The 19,068-nt window shown below is 43.5% G+C and overlaps 1 protein-coding gene across 1 annotated transcript in view; it reads left to right on the plus strand.

Annotated features, from left to right (window-relative positions):
* The window catches only part of LOC143281386 (uncharacterized), a 42,775-nt gene extending 33,510 nt beyond the window's left edge, over window positions 1-9,265 (plus strand). The window contains exon 3 of the mRNA XM_076586592.1: window positions 9,140-9,265. Coding sequence (XP_076442707.1) covers window positions 9,140-9,265 — 126 coding nt within the window. The remainder of the gene's footprint in view (window positions 1-9,139) is intronic.
* Window positions 9,266-19,068: the final 9,803 nt, after the last annotated feature.

Here is a 19,068-nt window from a genome sequence, read left to right on the forward strand (position 1 = left end):
AGATTGTTTAGGCATCCTCACCTCCCCACCCCTAAATCATCATCCACCTCTGACAGCAACGCCCCCTCCCTGTGAACCCTGTCCCCCCTCCCCCACCGCCATGCAACCCACATCCACCCACCCACTTCAAACACCAATCACCAATTCAACCACCCACTTCAAACACCAATCACCAATTCAACCACCCACTTCAAACACCAATCACCTATTCAACCACCCACTTCAAACACCAATCACCTATTCAACCACCCACTTCAAACACCAATCACCTATTCAACCACCCACTTCAAACACCAATCACCAATTCAACCACCCACTTCAAACACCAATCACCTATTCAACCACCCACTTCAAACACCAATCACCCATCCAACCACCCACTTCAAACACCAATCACCCATCCAACCACCCACTTCAAACACCAATCACCAATTCAACCACCCACTTCAAACACCAATCACCCATCCAACCACCCACTTCAAACACCAATCACCTATTCAACCACCCACTTCAAACACCAATCACCCATCCAACCACCCACTTCAAACACCAATCACCAATTCAACCACCCACTTCAAACACCAATCACCCATTCAACCACCCACTTCAAACACCAATCACCAATTCAACCACCCACTTCAAACACCAATCACCAATTCAACCACCCACTTCAAACACCAATCACCAATTCAACCACCCACTTCAAACACCGATCACCTATTCAACCACCCACTTCAAACACCAATCACCTATTCAACCACCCACTTCAAACACCAATCACCAATTCAACCACCCACTTCAAACACCAATCACCTATTCAACCACCCACTTCAAACACCAATCACCAATTCAACCACCCACTTCAAACACCAATCACCAATTCAACCACCCACTTCAAACACCAATCACCTATTCAACCACCCACTTCAAACACCAATCACCAATTCAACCACCCACTTCAAACACCAATCATCCATCCACCCACCCACTTCAAACACCAATCACCTATTCAACCACCCACTTCAAACACCAATCACCAATTCAACCACCCACTTCAAACATCAATCACCTATTCAACCACCCACTTCAAACACCAATCACCCATCCACCCACCCACTTCAAACATCAATCACCTATTCAACCACCCACTTCAAACACCTATCACCCATCCAGCCACCCACTTCAAACACCAATCACCTATTCAACCACCCACTTCAAACACCAATCACCTATTCAACCACCCACTTCAAACACCTATCACCCATCCAACCACCCACTTCAAACATCAATCACCTATTCAACCACCCACTTCAAACACCAATCACCCATCCAACCACCCACTTCGAACACCTATCAGTCCTGTCCGCTGACCAACGACAGTGAGTGAACCAGGCCGACTGTCAGGGGCGGTCCAGAGAAACGGGAAAAGAAAAATAAATTAAAAATACAATGATATGATATTGGACAAACACACACAGAGACAGACTTATTGAGACAGACAGACAGACAGAGACAGAGAGACAGAGAGAGAGACAGAGAATGACGGAGAGAGAGAGACAGACAGACAGACAGAGACAGAGACACAGAGAGAGGACAAACATACAAACATACACACATACAGACAGACTGACAGAGACAGACTTATTGAGACAGACAGACAGACAGAGACAGAGAGACAAACAGACAGACAGAGACAGAGACAGACAGACAGACAGACAGACAGAGACAGAGACAGAGAACAAACATACAAACATACAGACAGACAGACAGACTAACAGAGATAGACTTATTGAGAGAGAGACAGACAGACAGACAGACAGAGAGGACAAACATACAGACATACATACATACAGATAGACTGACAGAGACAGACTTATTGAGAGACAGAGGGGGGCCGGGGGTAGACATGTGTGTGAGTGTGTGTTTGTGTAAGAGGGACAGACAGACAGTCAGACAGACAGGGACAGACTTACCGAGAAGAAAGAGAGACAGACAGACAGACAGACAGACAGACATGAACAGAGAGTGAAGTGGAGGGTAAAGAAGCGAAGAACAAGCCAAACACATCCGGGGACCTTGACGAAATCTGTCAGATCACCACGGATACATCCCACACCCACCCCCCTCAACCCCCCGAACCCGCAACCCCCTTTTCCCACCCTCTCCATGCCCGTTCACCCAACCCCCTTTTCCCACCCTCTCCATGCCCGTTCACCCCACTTCAGCAACTCGTGTCTCCTGAAAGCTGTGCGTCTGTCACGGACTGCGGATACGTCGCATCAACCTTTCTATCTGACACCCCCCACACACACACCTCTCCCGCCGGCCCCCGACACACACCCACACCCTTCATACCCCCCTCCGTTGCCCCTGGAGCCTCGTCTTGAAGACCGTGCGTCTTCTGAAATCTGCTCGTCTCCATGGCGACGTGGTGCCAGTCAAGTGCCAGGAGTCTCTGGCGTCCATCTGTTACGTAGGGGTAGGGGGTGGGGGTGGAGGTGAAGGGGTGTGAGGGGAGGGTGGTAGGGTAGGTTGTTGGAGGCGTTCAATTTGGATGTGATATCTGTCTCTCTATCTCTATTACACTCTCTGTTGTATTCTTCAAGTCACACATTCTCAAATTTCCCTTACTGAGATAGTAAAGTTATTCTGGCTCTGGAAATTTTTTTTTTAAAAGTGCTTCAAATCTGTATGCATCACACACTTCACTACACTTAATTTCACTAACTCTCAGTTTAATTTCTTAAATGCACAGTTATTACAGTGTTCTGTTTGGGGTTGTCGTAATATTTCGTGCTTTGATGTCTCAGACCAGCGAAAATATTCGTTTTGTTGTTGTGTGGGGAGGGGGTGTTGGGGTGGTTGTTGCTGTCACCGTAATGTTGTGTGCATATTTTTTATGTAACAGTCAACCCGTGAATGTCTCGTGACATGTGTATTTGATCCATGTCGTTGCTGTTGTTTTTTTAAATCGTATTATTTTTGTTTTTGAATTTTTTGGAATGAGAATGTGAATCTAAATAGATTATCATCCCAGTTAGAGAAATTAAGTGTGGTGAAGTCTCTTTCGGAAAATGAGAATATAGGAAAACCTTTTGGTCTTAAAAACGAGTTATAGAACACCAAGACGACATCCGCGGATATTGTGAACAAATAGCAATATAGCGTACCCACAATCATTTCCCAGATACAAAACCACACACTGCTTTCAACACCACACCACACCACACCACACCATACTGATCACCGGTCGGCCTTCCTCAGCACGTGCTGTTCGTGAGAAACGGGCAATGACGACATATGTCGGTCGGAGGTTTGAAGTTTTCTCGTCCTCAGATCGACGCTCGTTGCTGCAGCCTCAAACTGCTTGACACGCTGTCGAGAACTTGAGCTTCCGCGTGGAGGGTCAGTGGATGGGAGAGAAGGGTGCTGAGGACCATGTTGACCGCTGTTCTGTGGGCGAAGCTGGGTGACCAGATAGTGAACAGACGGACGATGATGGGTGATGACCTGATGGTGTCATCATTGTCGGTCTGTGGCCCAGTTGATGATAGATTTTGATGTCTGTTTTTTTTTTTCGCTTTGCTGGTCAGGTTAGTGATACTCTGTCCATAGACATGTCGTTGACTTTATGCTTGACTTATTTCATGATGATTTATATTTCGTAGAAACTGTTGTTTGGTCTTCATAAGTATTCATGGTTCTATGTTTGTTTTGACAGTAATTTACCTTTGATACATACATACATATATATATGTGTGTGTGTGTGTGTGTGTGTGTGTGTGTGTGTGTGTGTGTGTGTTTGCATCATTTTTTTTATAGTTTATTTATCGTCTGATGATGACTGCCCAGTGATGGTTCTGTGTATTGTGTAGTTTTGTGGCGACTTTCTTTGATGCACATTATTGTTTGGTTGCAAATCTGTCAGTCATGTGTCCCATGAGCTTATTTCAGGTTTGACATATTTCCTGGTGATGATAATGCATTTTTGCATTGTTGGTATATCTGCTGTTTGGTCATGTCAATTGGCGATTTCATCTTTATGATAGAATGTTTGTTGTGATTTACCTCTGACATGATTTGGTTTGGTAGTTTATTATTATTTTTTGGAATGTTTTACATTCTCTCCCTCACTTCCGCCCCTATTTTTCTCCCCCCCCCCCTCCTCCTCCCCCCAAATGCTTTCTCTCCCTCCCCTCCTCCTCCTCCCCCCAAATGCTTTCTCTCCCTCCCCCCTCCTCCTCCCCCCAAATGCTTTCTCTCCCCCCTCCTCCTCCTCCCCCCAAATGCTTTCTCCCCCCTCCTCCTCCCCCCAAATGCTTTCTCTCCCCCCCTCCTCCTCCCCCCAAATGCTTTCTCCCCCCTCCTCCTCCCCCTAAATGCTTTCTCTCCCTCCCCCCTCCTCCTCCCCCCAAATGCTTTCTCTCCCCGCCTCCTCCTCCCCCAAATGCTTTCTGCCCCCTCCTCCTCCTCCCCCCAAATGCTTTCTGCCCCCTCCTCCTCCTCCCCCCAAATGCTTTCTCCCCCTCCTCCTCCCCCCAAATGCTTTCTCCCCCTCCTCCTCCCCCCAAATGCTTTCTCCCCCTCCTCCTCCCCCCAAATGCTTTCTGCCCCCTCCTCCTCCTCCCCCCAAATGCTTTCTGCCCCCTCCTCCTCCTCCCCCCAAATGCTTTCTCCCCCTCCTCCTCCTCCCCCTAAATGCTTTCTCTCCCCCCCCCTCCTCCTCTCCCCAAATGCTTTCTCTCCCCGCCTCCTCCTCCCCCCAAATGCTTTCTCTCCCCGCCTCATCCTCCCCCCAAATGCTTTCTCTCCCCCCTCCTCCTCCCCCCAAATGCTTTCTCTCCCCCCTCCTCCTCCTCCCAAATGCTTTCTCTCCCCCCCTCCTCCTCCCCCCAAATGCTTTCTCTCCCCCCTCCTCCTCCCCCAAATGCTTTCTCTCCCCCCCTCCTCCTCCTCCCAAATGCTTTCTCTCCCCCCTCCTCCTCCCCCCAAATGCTTTCTCCCCCCTCCTCCTCCCCCCAAATGCTTTCTCCCCCCCTCCTCCTTCCCCCAAATGCTTTCTCTCCCTCCTCCTCCTCCCCCCAAATGCTTTCTCTCCCCTCCTCCTCCCCCCAAATGCTTTCTCTCCCCTCCTCCTCCTCCCAAATGCTTTCTCTCCCCCCCTCCTCCTCCCCCCAAATGCTTTCTCCCCCCTCCTCCTCCCCCCAAATGCTTTCTCTCCCCCCCCCCCCCCTTTTGTTCTTCCTCCCTTTCCCCTATGTCTTTCTTTCTTTCTGTGTGTAAATATGAACTTGTTAGCGGACCACTGGAAAGCTCCGCGGCCATCTCGGGATCTTGCGCATGCACATCTAACTTTTACTCGAAATCGCGAGCAATGCCAAAGGCGATCGACATAGACAATTGCAGAAGACATGCGCTGTCCTCCATTTCTTCAGTTGATAGCCTCCATTGCTACAACCAATCACTGTAAAATCAAGTACCATCATATGCGCAACAAAAAACAAAACAAAACAAACAAAAAAAAAACCCAAAATATGAAGCAAAAACTCAAAAAAAAGAAGCCTGCTGTTTCGCACATCCTGCCTCTCTCGATCGCCTTTGTTGCTCGCAAGTTTGGAGAACCAATCAACGTCGAGAGCACAGATCATGTGATGCGCCTCTGTAAGTCATGTAAAACTGGAACTCTCTCCAGCAGTCAGTTTTCATATTCGTTTCGCAGTCGTTTATTTTGCCTTTTATTTCATTCAATGAGACACAAAGAAATGCAAAATACAAAGGAAACACTTTCATAAACAAAACAAAACAAAACAAACAAAATTATATATTTATCCATGTTATTTGTTTATTAGTTATTGACTTGATTCCTTGCTAACGTGTCTTTTTTTACATTCAGTTTTTTTCCAAAATCACGAACAGAAAAAGAAAATTAGATTCGCCTGAAAAATCTTTTGATTGAATAAAAAAAAAAAGACAAAAAAAAGACAGCAAAACAACTTTCATTGTTTCATATGGAGATGCATATCTTATCACCCACTCCATGAATGATTAAAAAAAATATTTCTGATTAAATATGCTGTTCTGGTTCCATCAAGAAGCAGCATAATCAGAACCGCCCCCCCCCTCCCCACCCCCCAAAACCCCCTTTAACCTCCACCAAAAATCCATTCCTTGCTTGATTAAAAAATTTAACAACTAGCAAGGACACAGACCGATGAAAAGACTGAACTTTTGTTGTTGCTGAGAGAGAGAGAGAGAGAGAGAGAGAGAGAGAGAGAGAGAGAGAGAGAAACAGCAGACACGTGGAGGAAGAGAGGAAAAGACTGGTTTTTTGTTGTTGTTTAAAGAAAGAGAGAGAGGGTGAGAGAGAGAGAAAGGGTGAGAGGGAAAGACAGAGAGAAGAGAAGAGAACACCAGACACGTGGAGGAAGATAGGGAATGACTGGTTTTTTGTTGAGAGAGAGAGAGAGAGTGTGTGTGTGTGTGTGTGTGTGTGTACGAGAGAGAGAGAGAGAGTGTGTGTGTGTGTGTGTGTACGAGAGAGAGAGAGAGAGAGAGAGAGAGAGAGAGAGAGAGAGAGATTGTGTACGAGAGAGAGAGAGAGAGTGTGTGTGTGTGTGTGTGTGTGTGTACGAGAGAGAGAGAGAGAGAGAGAGAGAGAGAGAGAGAGAGAGAGAAGAATAACACACGACACGGGGGAAGGGAGATGAGGGAGGGATGGGGCTCACAAGCAAGAACCTCCTCAATGTGGCTCAAAAGCCTCCCAGTCACCACCCCCACCCCTCCGACCCCCCCCCCCCCCCCCCCCCCACAACCACACACACACCCCTCAAACCCAGGCCACCAGACGAGACACAGGGGTCGATCTCCTTCCACCTCCACACCACCCAGCGCCTCCCTGCGCCTCCCTCACCCCACGCAAGAAAGACAGGCACGCCCATGACGTCACTGTGCACGTGCGTCCTCGGCAAACACGGCGCACGCGCTGGGCCAAAGCGAGGCCATATGCCTCCACTCCACTCCACCCCGTCCCTCCCTCTCTTACTGGTGGCTGGGTGGGTGGGGGTCGGGGTGGGGGGTGGGGGGATGAGGGGCCTCTCCTACCCCAAGTTTCCAAAACGCACATCTCCCTCACACACACACACACACACACACACACACACACACACTGATACTGGGTGTGAGAAGTATTTGTGACTCTTGCAATCTGTATTTTATTTCACCCCATTTGATTTTATTCAGGTGACAGGTCTAGTTCTCTGTCCCGTTAAATGAATTGAAAAATATCCCTATGGAAACTCTGTCCCGTTAAATGAATCGAAAAATATCCCTATGGAAACTCTGTCCCGTTAAATGAATTGAAAAATATCCCCATGGAAACGAGTTTCAATCATCATTTAAAAGTTGCTTTGCGATCACAGTTGCGGAGAAGGGCAAAACCCGCTGAGTTATACCCCATTACATTCCATGCAACACGAACACTGACTGAACGACCAACAATCACCAAAATTTTCCAACTAACAGACACTACTATATGATAGTCAGTCGTGTCCGACTAGGACCACCAGAACAGCAGAGGAGGTAGCTGCTATCCTGACTATCTGGGCTAGAATTTGATAATATTGTGGAGAGTGTCTCGCCCAAGTTGCTTCCCCACTCTCTTGGCCAAAAGGGTTTCAGGACAGACGGCGTTGGGACGGTTCCGATAGGCCTGCTAGCCCCCAAGGCTGCAGCACCAAGAGCCAGTGCAATCTCGCCTCCTAATTTTAGTCATCGCCCTTCACAAAAGGCGAAGCTGTAACAAACATCCCATTGTAGTGGAGTAACCATTTATGATACAGCTCTCACTTTGCTGTTGGCCCATCTATAAGCTTATGTCAATCTACTACTACTACTACTAATTATTATTATTATTATAATAATTATAATATAATTATTACTATCATTTGTATAGTGCTGAATCTTGTGCAGAGACAAATCAAAGCGCTTACACACGAGTAATTCACACGCATGCATAGCTCTATTTCACATGGACGAAAAAACAAAACACATCGATACATGCGAATAGAAAGCTGTGGAAACTGAGGACAAGGAAGGGGTAAGGGTGGGAGAGTCAAGGAGGGCGGAGGGGGGGGGAGGGGGCGGGGGGGGGAGGAGAGTGGGGGAGGGGGGGGTGGGTATTTAGGGAAGAGGTAGGTTCTTTAAGGGCAGACTTGAAAGAGCTGAGTGCAGAGACCTGACGAAACAAAAGATGAAGTTCCAGAAACAGAGATAGAGCGACGGCCGACTGTGGAGTGTTTGAATGTAGGTAGGCGGCAACGGAGTCCATGGATCCGATGCTGATCGTAGAGAGAGAGATGGGGTGTAGGTGTGAAGGCAGCTGCAGAGATAGTATGGGACAGATTTCCTTATATATTTCTAAAATAGAGTGCTGATCTTGTACTTTATTCTGTGTGAGACAGGGAGCCAATGGAGTTGTTGCAAAAGAGGAGTGATTTGCTCAGATCATTTCTTTCAGAGGACAAGTCGGGCAGCAGGGCTTTATATCCGCTGAAGGGCCTGAATAGACGAGGCAGGCACACCAGACAATAAAGAGTTACAGTAGTTGAGACGAGAGAGAATGAGAGAAACGACGAGTTTAGATGTTGCGTCAGAGGACAGATATTTCTAAATGGATCTGATATGCCGTAATGGACAATAGCAGGATTGACATGTCTGACTGATATATATATATATATATATATATATATATATATATATATATATATATATATATATATATATATATATATATATTCTGTACACAACTGGAAAATATTCATTTCATTATTACTGCATTGTGTTGTTAACATTCACCAACCGTAAACCAAGCGAGTAATGATAATTCATCACATGCTTGAGCACGTTATAAACGCTGTTAGCGTATCACTGCTCTTCTGTTCATATGTGCATATATGTCGTGTTTTCTGAATAAAAAGAAAAAAAAATGTTTAAACCAAACACCACAAAGACACAGGCAGAGAAGAAGAAGAAGAAGAAGAAGAAGAAAGAAAGAAAAAAGCCGTAGGAGTAAAAACCCGACAGGGAAGGGGGTCATTCTAATCCGAGTCATAGCCTGGGCTCAGGCTGGGTGCACGTGCAGAGCGGGAAACTGTTTGCACAGGACGACAGCGTGTTGCACGTGGCGGATAGAGACCTCAGTCCTCCCAGCAGTGTGTTCAGCTGGTTCCGAGGACCACGGTTTTTACCCGACAGGGGGAACAATTAGCAGGGTCTTAGGCAGAGGGGAGAGAAGTAGTAACTTGTCGAGTGCAAAGATAACTTGTGTCAGCGTCTCAAATCGAAGAGAGAAAAAAAAAATCTGAAAAAGAAAGTTAAAAAGGAAACGAGGACCCAATCCGCCACCCGTCCACCCCAACCCGCCACCCGCCCTCACCCGTTCTTTGATTTCAGCTTCTTGAAGTCACCAAATGTGAAACTGTCGAAAAGTCCTGAAATACGTTTTCGTTTTTTCCGTTGAGAAAAGTTTTGTTGTTGTTGTTTTTTTTTTTGTTTTTTTTGGTGTGTTTTTTAATGCATCTCCGTTTGTTTTGTTGTTGTCGTCGTTGTTTTTGTAGTTATCTTTCTTTTTTCCTTTTGGCGGTTCTGTTTTGCATTGTGCATGTACTATGCTGTACTGTGTTGTATTTTACTGTACACTATTGTATCAGGTTGCGTTGTACAAAGCAATTTACTTTTCTGTCTGAGGGGGTCTGCTTTGTATAGTATCAGCGCGATGTTTGTCTGCATAGTTAACTCATAAGTAAACATAAATATTTTAAAAAGTAAAAAATAGAATAGAATAGAACAAAATAAAAACGCACGAGAAGAAATGGAGACAATGCACATTTATGGCTGTTTAAATGTTAGACATGTTTTACTGCAACGGAAGGTTTTCTTTGAAGAACATTTTCAGTTTCAGTTTCAGGACAAATCCATATACGCTACACCACATCTGCAAAGCAGATTCCTGACCAGCAGCATAGCCCAACGCGCTTAGTCAAGCCTTGAGTGCATATATATATATATATATATATATATATATATATATATATATATATATATATATATATATATATATATATATATATATATATATATATATAGAGAGAGAGAGAGAGAGAGAGAGAGAGAGAGAGAAGAAAAGAAAACAAACACATCAATCTGTCAAATATTCCAAATTTTCGGAGCGATCACGCTCCTTCCTCAAGGGATAAGTTGTTTACATGTTACCAGGGTCACTCTTACGCAGCTGTATACATATATCTCTCTATATATATATCTATCTATATATATATATATATATATATATATATATATATATATATATATATCTGTACCTATCATAGTGGGTTTCTTCCACAGAATTTTCCCCAGAGGACAACCTTTTTGTTGCCATGGGTTCTTTTTCAGTGCGCCAAATGTGTGCTGCACAGGGACCTCGGTTTATCGTCTCATCCGAAAGACAAGACGCTCACTTTGTTTTTCCAGTCAAACTGGAGAGAAAGGGCGAGACTGGGATTTGAAACCAGACCCTCGCAGACACTGTATTAGCAGACAAGCGTCTTAACCATTGTGCCACCATTCTCCTCAAAGAATTTTTGAACTGGGAAAAGACGATGTTTCTGTAAATTAACAGTTTATAATGTTATACTAGAGATTGAAAAGGGGCTCTGTTTTCACTGATTCGTTCGAATAATCGTATCCAGCTCAAGCATCCGTTAAAAAAAAAAAATGCTGGTGCACAAAGAAAAAAAAAGTAAAGATAAAAAAGAAAGCCAAAATTCCTTCCACAGAAAACTGCTTTGACATTCGACCTGTACAGTCTTCACCCAAAACAGCTGCCTGCGATCAGTCTAATTATGTTTCCCTTCTATCAGTGGACGACAAAAAACCCTTGGTCAGATGAAATTGCTGCCAGGTTAAGAAAGGAGATAATGTGCTTTGAAATGATCACCAACGATCAATGAATGAAGTCACATTATGAAGGGGGAAGGAGGAGGAGTGGGGGGTGTGGGGGATCTGGGGGGGCGGGGGGTGGGGGGGGAGAGTGTCAAAGGATGTCATTTCACACCCTGCTGCCGGCACATGTCGGAGATGCAGGGAAACAGCGGGAACGATATGACGGCAGATGAACTGTCGTTACCCAGCTTGCAAGGCGCGAAAGGGCGTGGGTTGTGTTTGTGATGATTGTTGTTGTGAATGTCGTGATTGTTGTGATAGTGAGCGTGGCCCCCGTCACGCCAGGTATGGCTTATCGCCCTCCCTCCCCTGGCCCCTCTCTCATTGGTCACTGGCGGCACGTGACGCTAAGCGAGGTGCACGTGGCCTGGGGGGAAGCCGATGTGTTGGTGCAGTCAGCAGGTCGTCAGGGCCGGTAATCGCCGAGTCAACAACGAGGGGAGGTCATCAATGGACACAGATGCTGTTCGTGACAATGGCACACTTGGTTGTCTTACAGCGTCGCGAAAATTAAACCTAAAAATCGATTTCTGTTCTCTCTCCATGTTATGAACTGTGTTTCTTATAATTAGAATAATGAGGCCAAGAGAGTAAATGATTAACAAACAATAAAGAGTGGTAACTCTCTCTATACACAAGGTACACAACTTCAGAAACTTGAGAAACTTGTGTTCCTTAAAGTTATGCTTCTGAATGACAATGAAACTGTTGGAAGCAAAGTCAGTTTAAGCTGTCTGTTTGTTTAATTGGCCGGCGATTTCTCCACAAGCAGCATACAAAGAGAAGTTTGTTTTCTTTTTAATGTATGAAAGAAAAAACAACAGAATAATTCGAATATGTGGACAACAGTGTACACTTCTTGATACCTCCAACTGTATGAATTAAATAATATAAAGAGACAGACAGACAGAAGGACAGACAGACAGGCACACACACACACACACACACACACACACACACACACACACACAGAGAGAGAGAGAGAGAGAGAGAGAGAGAGAGAGAGAGAGAGAGAGAGAACGACACACACACACATATTTATATATATATATATATATATATATATATATATATATATATATATATGTGTGTGTGTGTGTGTGTGTGTGTGTGTACATTTGGAGAGAGTCAGACAGACAGACAGACGGGAAGAGACAAAGAGAGACAGTGACTGAGAGTGAAATGAGTCACAGAGAGGGAAAACAAGATCTAACAATTATCAAGGAATCCAAGCAGTCAGATCTGGTACTGGTGTTGCCGATACCTGACGGTTTGACACAGTGAGACTGAACGAAGACTGACTTCAGGCAGCCATGGCCTACTAATACTAGTGTCTCTGGTTCAGACAGCAGTATAGGGCACAAAGGAACAAGAGTGGGCAGGGAGGTGGGGCCACCCGTTCAGGGGGGGGAGGAGAAGGTTAAAGACCCCAGGGCACTTGTAGGGCACTAAGTCCCCTGAAGTCTCCTCTCAGAGGCGGACACATTCTTCAAAACGTCCTTCCTAGTCGCATACGCCCTTACCGTCACCGTTTCTCTCTTTGAATTATTGCCTCCCCTTTGCGCCAGGTGACACTGTGGGCCTCCTGTCAAAACCTACCCCCGGTATGAAATGGACTAAAGCGTTTTCGGTGCTTCTGCCGAGGAAGATTCAGGCAAATAGGCCTGCTTCGAGCCATGTATGTGTGTGTGCAACAGAGTGCTGTACTGGTGTTCAGTTCTGTCCTCAAGGGTTATTTATCATCCTTTTTCTTTCCTTTTCTATTTTGTTCTCTGTCATGTTCCTTCCTATCATTTCCTTTTTGCCCCAACTTTCTTCTTTTCCATTTTAAGGTGTTTGATTTTTTTTTATACTATTTTTCTAGCCTTACTAAGCATCCATACAACATCGATTACCTTTTTCTTAAACATGGAGCTTAAATCAAAATTTTGGTAGCGAGTACAATTACTGGCATGAACCAATTATATGTGTGAATGCGCGCGCGCATATGTGTGCGTGCGTGCGTGCGCGCGCGCGTGTGTGTGCGTGAATGTATGCCTGTATGTATGGGGGTTGAGGTAGGTAGATGTGTATGTGTGGGTGTGGGTGTAAATATGTTTAATAAGAGGAAAGATTAACTGAATAACGTGTATTACACCTCAATGGTCTAAATAATAAGAAGAAGAAGGTGTGTGCGGGGACCGGAGGCTGAGGGATGAAAAGAAAGAAGACGAAAAAGGTAAAGAAGAGAGGAGGAGGAGAAGGAAGAAGACGCGAAAACAACAACAACAAAAACAACAACAACAACAACAACAACAACAACAACACGAAATATCCAGGAATTGAAACAGAACAAACAAAACAAAACAACAATAGGAGGGGAGTTTTAAAAAGATAATTTTAAAAAGTCCACGAGAAACGTTTTGGCTGGGGGGTTCTTTTTTTTTTTTTTTTACCACACGTGCCATGTCAGCCGATTATCGACCATGTATATGTAGCGCTTGGTTTTGACAACATTCTCACCAGGCAGCTTCACTCCCCTTGATACCACCACCTCCTCCCCTCCCCTCTCCCTGTCATATCTGTTTGGTTATGAAAAACGGCACCATTTAGTTTCTGATTGATCTATTTCACACCACTGTTTCATTATGTTGTGTTACTTTTCGTGTGTCTCTTTTTCCTAGCGTCTTTCTGTCTGTCCGTCTGTTTGTCTGTCTCCATCTCTCTCTGCCACACACATGCACACGCTCACGCTCTCTCTCTCTCTTCTCTCTCTGACAAAAACTGGGACACACACACACACACACACACACACAAAATGGCGGAACCTACTGGCAGATAAATTTCGCCTGCTGTGAAAGTTTCTCTCGGTGATGGGGAAAATGAGAACCAGAAGTTTCGGCGGTACTGCGACGCGAAAGCCACTGACTCGAACTGCAAAACAGCATGCTGAGGCATCTGTGGATGGTGCCTCCAGTTCAGCAACAATGCCAACCGAGTCCGACCGGCGAGACAGGCAACGGCTGAGCGCAACACCTTCGCCGACCGTGGAGCAATCTACCGCGGACACTATAAAGGCATCAACTTCTGCGGTGTGTGGGAGTACGGATGCCATTGCGGAATTACGAGAAGTGATTCTGACGCTGTGTGACCGCATCACACTGCTCGAGGGTGCGGTAGAGCAACAAAAGAAAATAATTGAAAACAACAGATTGGCTAGTGTTCCCATGGAAACCACAGGGACACAAACTGACTCCTGCCTTTCAACAGCAACACCAACAACATACGCAGAGGCAGTGAAATCGCATCCCTGTGGCACTCCAGAGCAGCTGTCCACATCGAAAGTCCACATGTTGCCTAAAGGTAGGAAGACTGCAAAAGCAATAAGCCTGAATCGAGTGGAAAAAACAACTAAGCCCAAAAATGACGTCAAATTCTCATCCACTGACGACACTATAAATGACGCAAAACCCAAACAAAAGAAACTTCTCAACTCAAAAAAGAAATCAAATGACAACGTGCAAGAACTACCGAACACCCTGCTTCTTCACGATTCAGTCATGAATGGCGTAGAAAAAAATCGGCTTGGACACTCATATTGGTTCCATGCATCAAAGAAACGAACCCCCACATTGAGTGCTGTGCAAAAATGCCTACAAGAACTTGGCTCTGAGGGACAACAACCCGAAGCAGTGGTCATCCATTGTGGCATAAATGACCTGAAAACAGCCGATCCTGAAAAATCATGCAAATCTTTAGTGCACGTCTTAAAGGACACGGCGAAAAAATATCCAACAACGAAAATCGTTGTAAGTAAACTTACTGTCGTGAATGACGAACGAACAGAAATGAAACGTCAACTGTATAACGCCATGCTGACTTCATATCTGTATGACGTGAAGAACATTTCCTTTATAGAAAACACCAACATAAAACATCACCACCTGCGGGACAAGTTGCACCTCACCAGGAAGGGGACCAGTCTACTAGCAGGGAACGTGGGGCGTGCTGTCAGGGACCTGCTGTGGGAGACCCCCAGGAGACCTGCCCGACCAGCGCAGCACTATCAACACCACGCCTACCCCGCCTTCCACCAGCCTACGTGGTACAACCCATTCAGCAACCTGATAGACTGGTCATTGTACTGATCACCAGGAGAACTTTCACTTGTGTTCAAATCTGATTTATTCCCACGTGAACACCAGGACGCTCTGCTGTGTACTGTTCGACTATTTTATCTCTGTTCTAAATACTATAATCATTAGTACATACTCATTTAGTATATTGATTCATAACCTACCGATTATTATTATTATATATATATATATTTTTAAAAAAAAATTCCTTTATTATTATTATTTTTGGTATTATAGTTTAATGTATTTTTTTGTGTTGCGTTAAATTAGTTAACTTTTTGGAACTGTGATCAACAATAGACAATCACTGAACTTTCTCGAGCAATGACGGTCAACAACAACTTAAATGTGTTTCAGTGGAACTGTCGATCTATTGGTACAAACTGTGATCACTTAGTGCAGCATCTGGCGAATCATAATTACCAGTTGCTAGCCCTTCAATCTCTAAATGTAAAGCGAGATAAACTTCCTAAATTTGATCACTATTACTTTCCGCCATTACATCAGAAGGTGGATACCAATGAGAAAATCAGCACAGCTATATACATTCGAGAAGGGGTCAAGTACACTCCATGCCCCAGCCCCGTTCCACCAGATATACCAAATATTCATTCTTGTGCTGTAAAAGTCCAGTATAATTCTTCACTCTTAACTGTCATTTCTGTATACCTACCTCAGGGTCCAAATGACTTTAATACAGAGTGGATTCGAACATTACGGACAGACCAGGACAAAAAAGTTCTCATCACGGGAGACTTCAATGCACACTCGCCATTTTGGGAGAAAGACTGCCAGTCGATCACTAGCAATCGTTTTATTGAAAACATTGTAGATACTTCTTTATACCTACTTAACGATGGCAGAATAACACGGATACCAGACAATCCAAGTCATAGAGCAACTGCCATAGATCTCACTTTAATCTCACCAGATCTGGCACCAATATGTGACTGGAATACACTGGATGACACTCTTAATAGTGATCATTTGCCTATTATAATAAGACTTGAATCTAAAATGCCTCAGTCAATAGATCCAAACGAGGATAAGATCCCAAAATATAATTACCGACATGCGAACTGGGATAAATTCACAAGTTTACTTTCATCGTTTCAAATTTGCAACATAAACGACACAGACATCAACAGTTTATATTCGACATTTACAAATGTAGTCATCACCGCTGCAAATGAATCTATACCCAAGTACAAATCGGTTAAAGATCATAAGCACTCTGGTAATATCTGGTGGAATGAGGCTTGTGAAGCAGCAAAGAAAGAAAAGAAGTCAAAATTCAAAATATACTTAAAAGTACAATCCATCCCAAATCATTTAGAGATGAAAAAGGCTAAAAATAAAGCAAATAGTGTTAACGCACAAGCGAAAAGGCAGTACTGGTCGTCTTTCTGCACAAATGAAGTTTTCAATCACAAAGATATGCAAAAGGTATGGGAAAAACTAAAATCAATGAAAAATGGAATATATTTACCACAATGCCCAATTAAACTGGACCATACAGATCTACCTTCAAATATTGAAAAGGCAGAAGTTTTTGCTGACATGTTTGGTAATCATAGTAGTACCACTGGGTTTTCCAGAATTATAGAGACAAGTTTAGTGCAAGCCAGAGCGAAAATGTGTACTCAAGGCTCGAGAGCGTTAAAATCACCTATTTTTTTAGTAAATTGAAAAAGCTGAAAATGAATGAAACAGTCTCTCCAAACTCGTATTAGCAGACAACTTAACCATTGTTCCACCAATTTCCTCAAGAAATTTTTGAACTGTGGAAATGACGATTTTCATTAATTTAACAGTAAATGTTAGTCTGATGTGACAAGGGGCTCTGTTTCATGATCGTTCAATAATGTTGTCCCAATACAAAAACAGGGGCAAAGAGAAAAAAAAATAAGTTAAAAAAAAACCAAATTGCCTTCACAAAATGCTTTGACATTACTGGTTACAAAAAGTGATGTCTAATAGACTTCTTCTTCATGGAGAACATAGGAAACCTGTCAATGAAATGCGCAGGTCAAGAAAGGGTATGTGCTTGAAAGTCACCAAACGATCCAGTGAATAAGTCACATTATGAAGGCGAAAAGGTTTGCGGGATCTTTTTGAGAGTGTCAAAGGAGCATTACACCAAGTGTGCACGCACACTTTTCAGATAAACGCGGGGAAAATATCGGCAGTATGCAACTGTGTTAAGTTAAAAGCAGGTTTCTTATGATAGATTTGTTGAAGTGTGATGTGATAACATGCCCTCACCCAGACTATTCCCTCCTGGCATCTCCATGGTACTGCAGATTCGTACGCCTAATTTTGATTCTAGGATGTTGTATCAGCAGTTCACCTAACCCCTAGCTAAAGAGGGAGTCATATGGTCCAATTGCTGACTGCACATTGTTTTTATAAGGTCGCGAAAATTAAACCTAAAATCGACACTGATTCTCATATAGTTATAAGCGTGATCTTATAATTAGAATTATGAGGAAGAGGTTAATGCTTAAAAAAAAAAGATGTACTTTTAACACAGGACAAACTTCAGATAAAACTTGTGTTTAAATTAATGGTTCTGAATCATGAAATTCACAAATAGTTAAAGTTTTTTGTTTATTGATTTCTTCAAAAGCATACGAAGAGAATTATCATATTATATATGACAAGAAGAAAAAGGCTAAATTTCCTTGAAAAATTTGACAACAGCTGACATTCTAGATACCAAAGGTTGATCTCTGCACACATCTCTCGTAGACGTCAGCAGACAGACGCAAGACAGTATTTCAGACAGGCCCACTGCATTAAAAAGCGCAAAGCACGATGTAACTTACAACACTACTCACCCAATTTTATATATCATAATTATATGGGTGCTGTGTAGAGTGTGGTGTTTTTTGTGTTGTGTTGGAACATTAAGGAACAGCTACAGCTGCGAAATCGAATCAAATCTTGAGATGAAATGAGTTTCACAAGAGAAGGAATAAGTAAAAAAGTTTTCTAACCAATTATCAATGGAATCCAATCAATCAGATTTAGGTTGCCGATACTGATTATGACATACGAACAGAGACGACTCAGCACTGCTAAAAATACGTACTTTTCACCAGTTCCAAGGAATGGGCAGGGGGCCTCAGTGGGGGAGAGAGTAAAGACCCCGGACTGTAATAATCACCTGAAGTTCTCCAAGGCGAACATTCAAACCGTTTTTGAAACGCCCTGAACCGTCCCGTTTGCAATCTTTCTGAATTATCTAACATTTCCCAGTCACGACTGTTCTAAAATCGGTATAATGACAGAAGCGTTTTCGTACTTCTCCGAAGAAGTTAGAAAAATAATCTTCACCATGTTTGGTTGACAATATTCCATGTTTCACTGCTCAACTTATTACCATACTTTTCTTTCTTTTCATTTTTTCAGACATTTCGAACTTCCGTAACATTTTTTTTGCAACTCTTCTTTTTTTTAAAAAGTTATGTATTTCAAATTCCAAAGACTACTAGAGTGACATACATAACACATTACCTTTTCAAACTGCAGGCATTAAATAAATTTTGGTTAGGGTACATTACTGTGAGAACTATTATATGTGGTGAAAGCGCTGCAGCAGCACTATTTCGAATGCGCGATGCCTGCCCGTTAGTCGTACATGAATACCTTATGTATGGGGAAAATGTTCTAGAGTGAATGTGTTTTGAAATTAATAAGATTAACTAAATAATCATATTAACCAATGTTGCTAAATACATAAAGAATGAGCTTCCCGAATTTCTAGATTGACACACAGAAATAAGACGAAAAAGTTAATGTAAGAAAGTTAAAGTGGGACCGTAACAACAACAATTCAAAAAACAACAAAATTTACAAGCAAAAACAACATCAACTCATCATGTACGAGCATAACAACACGTAACCTAAAATAGTGAGATATTCTCAGAATTAAAAGACAAACGAAAAGATT

This window comes from Babylonia areolata, chromosome 4 (genome assembly GCF_041734735.1).
Source record: "Babylonia areolata isolate BAREFJ2019XMU chromosome 4, ASM4173473v1, whole genome shotgun sequence".
In the NCBI taxonomy this organism is placed as follows: Eukaryota; Metazoa; Mollusca; class Gastropoda; order Neogastropoda; family Buccinidae; genus Babylonia; species Babylonia areolata.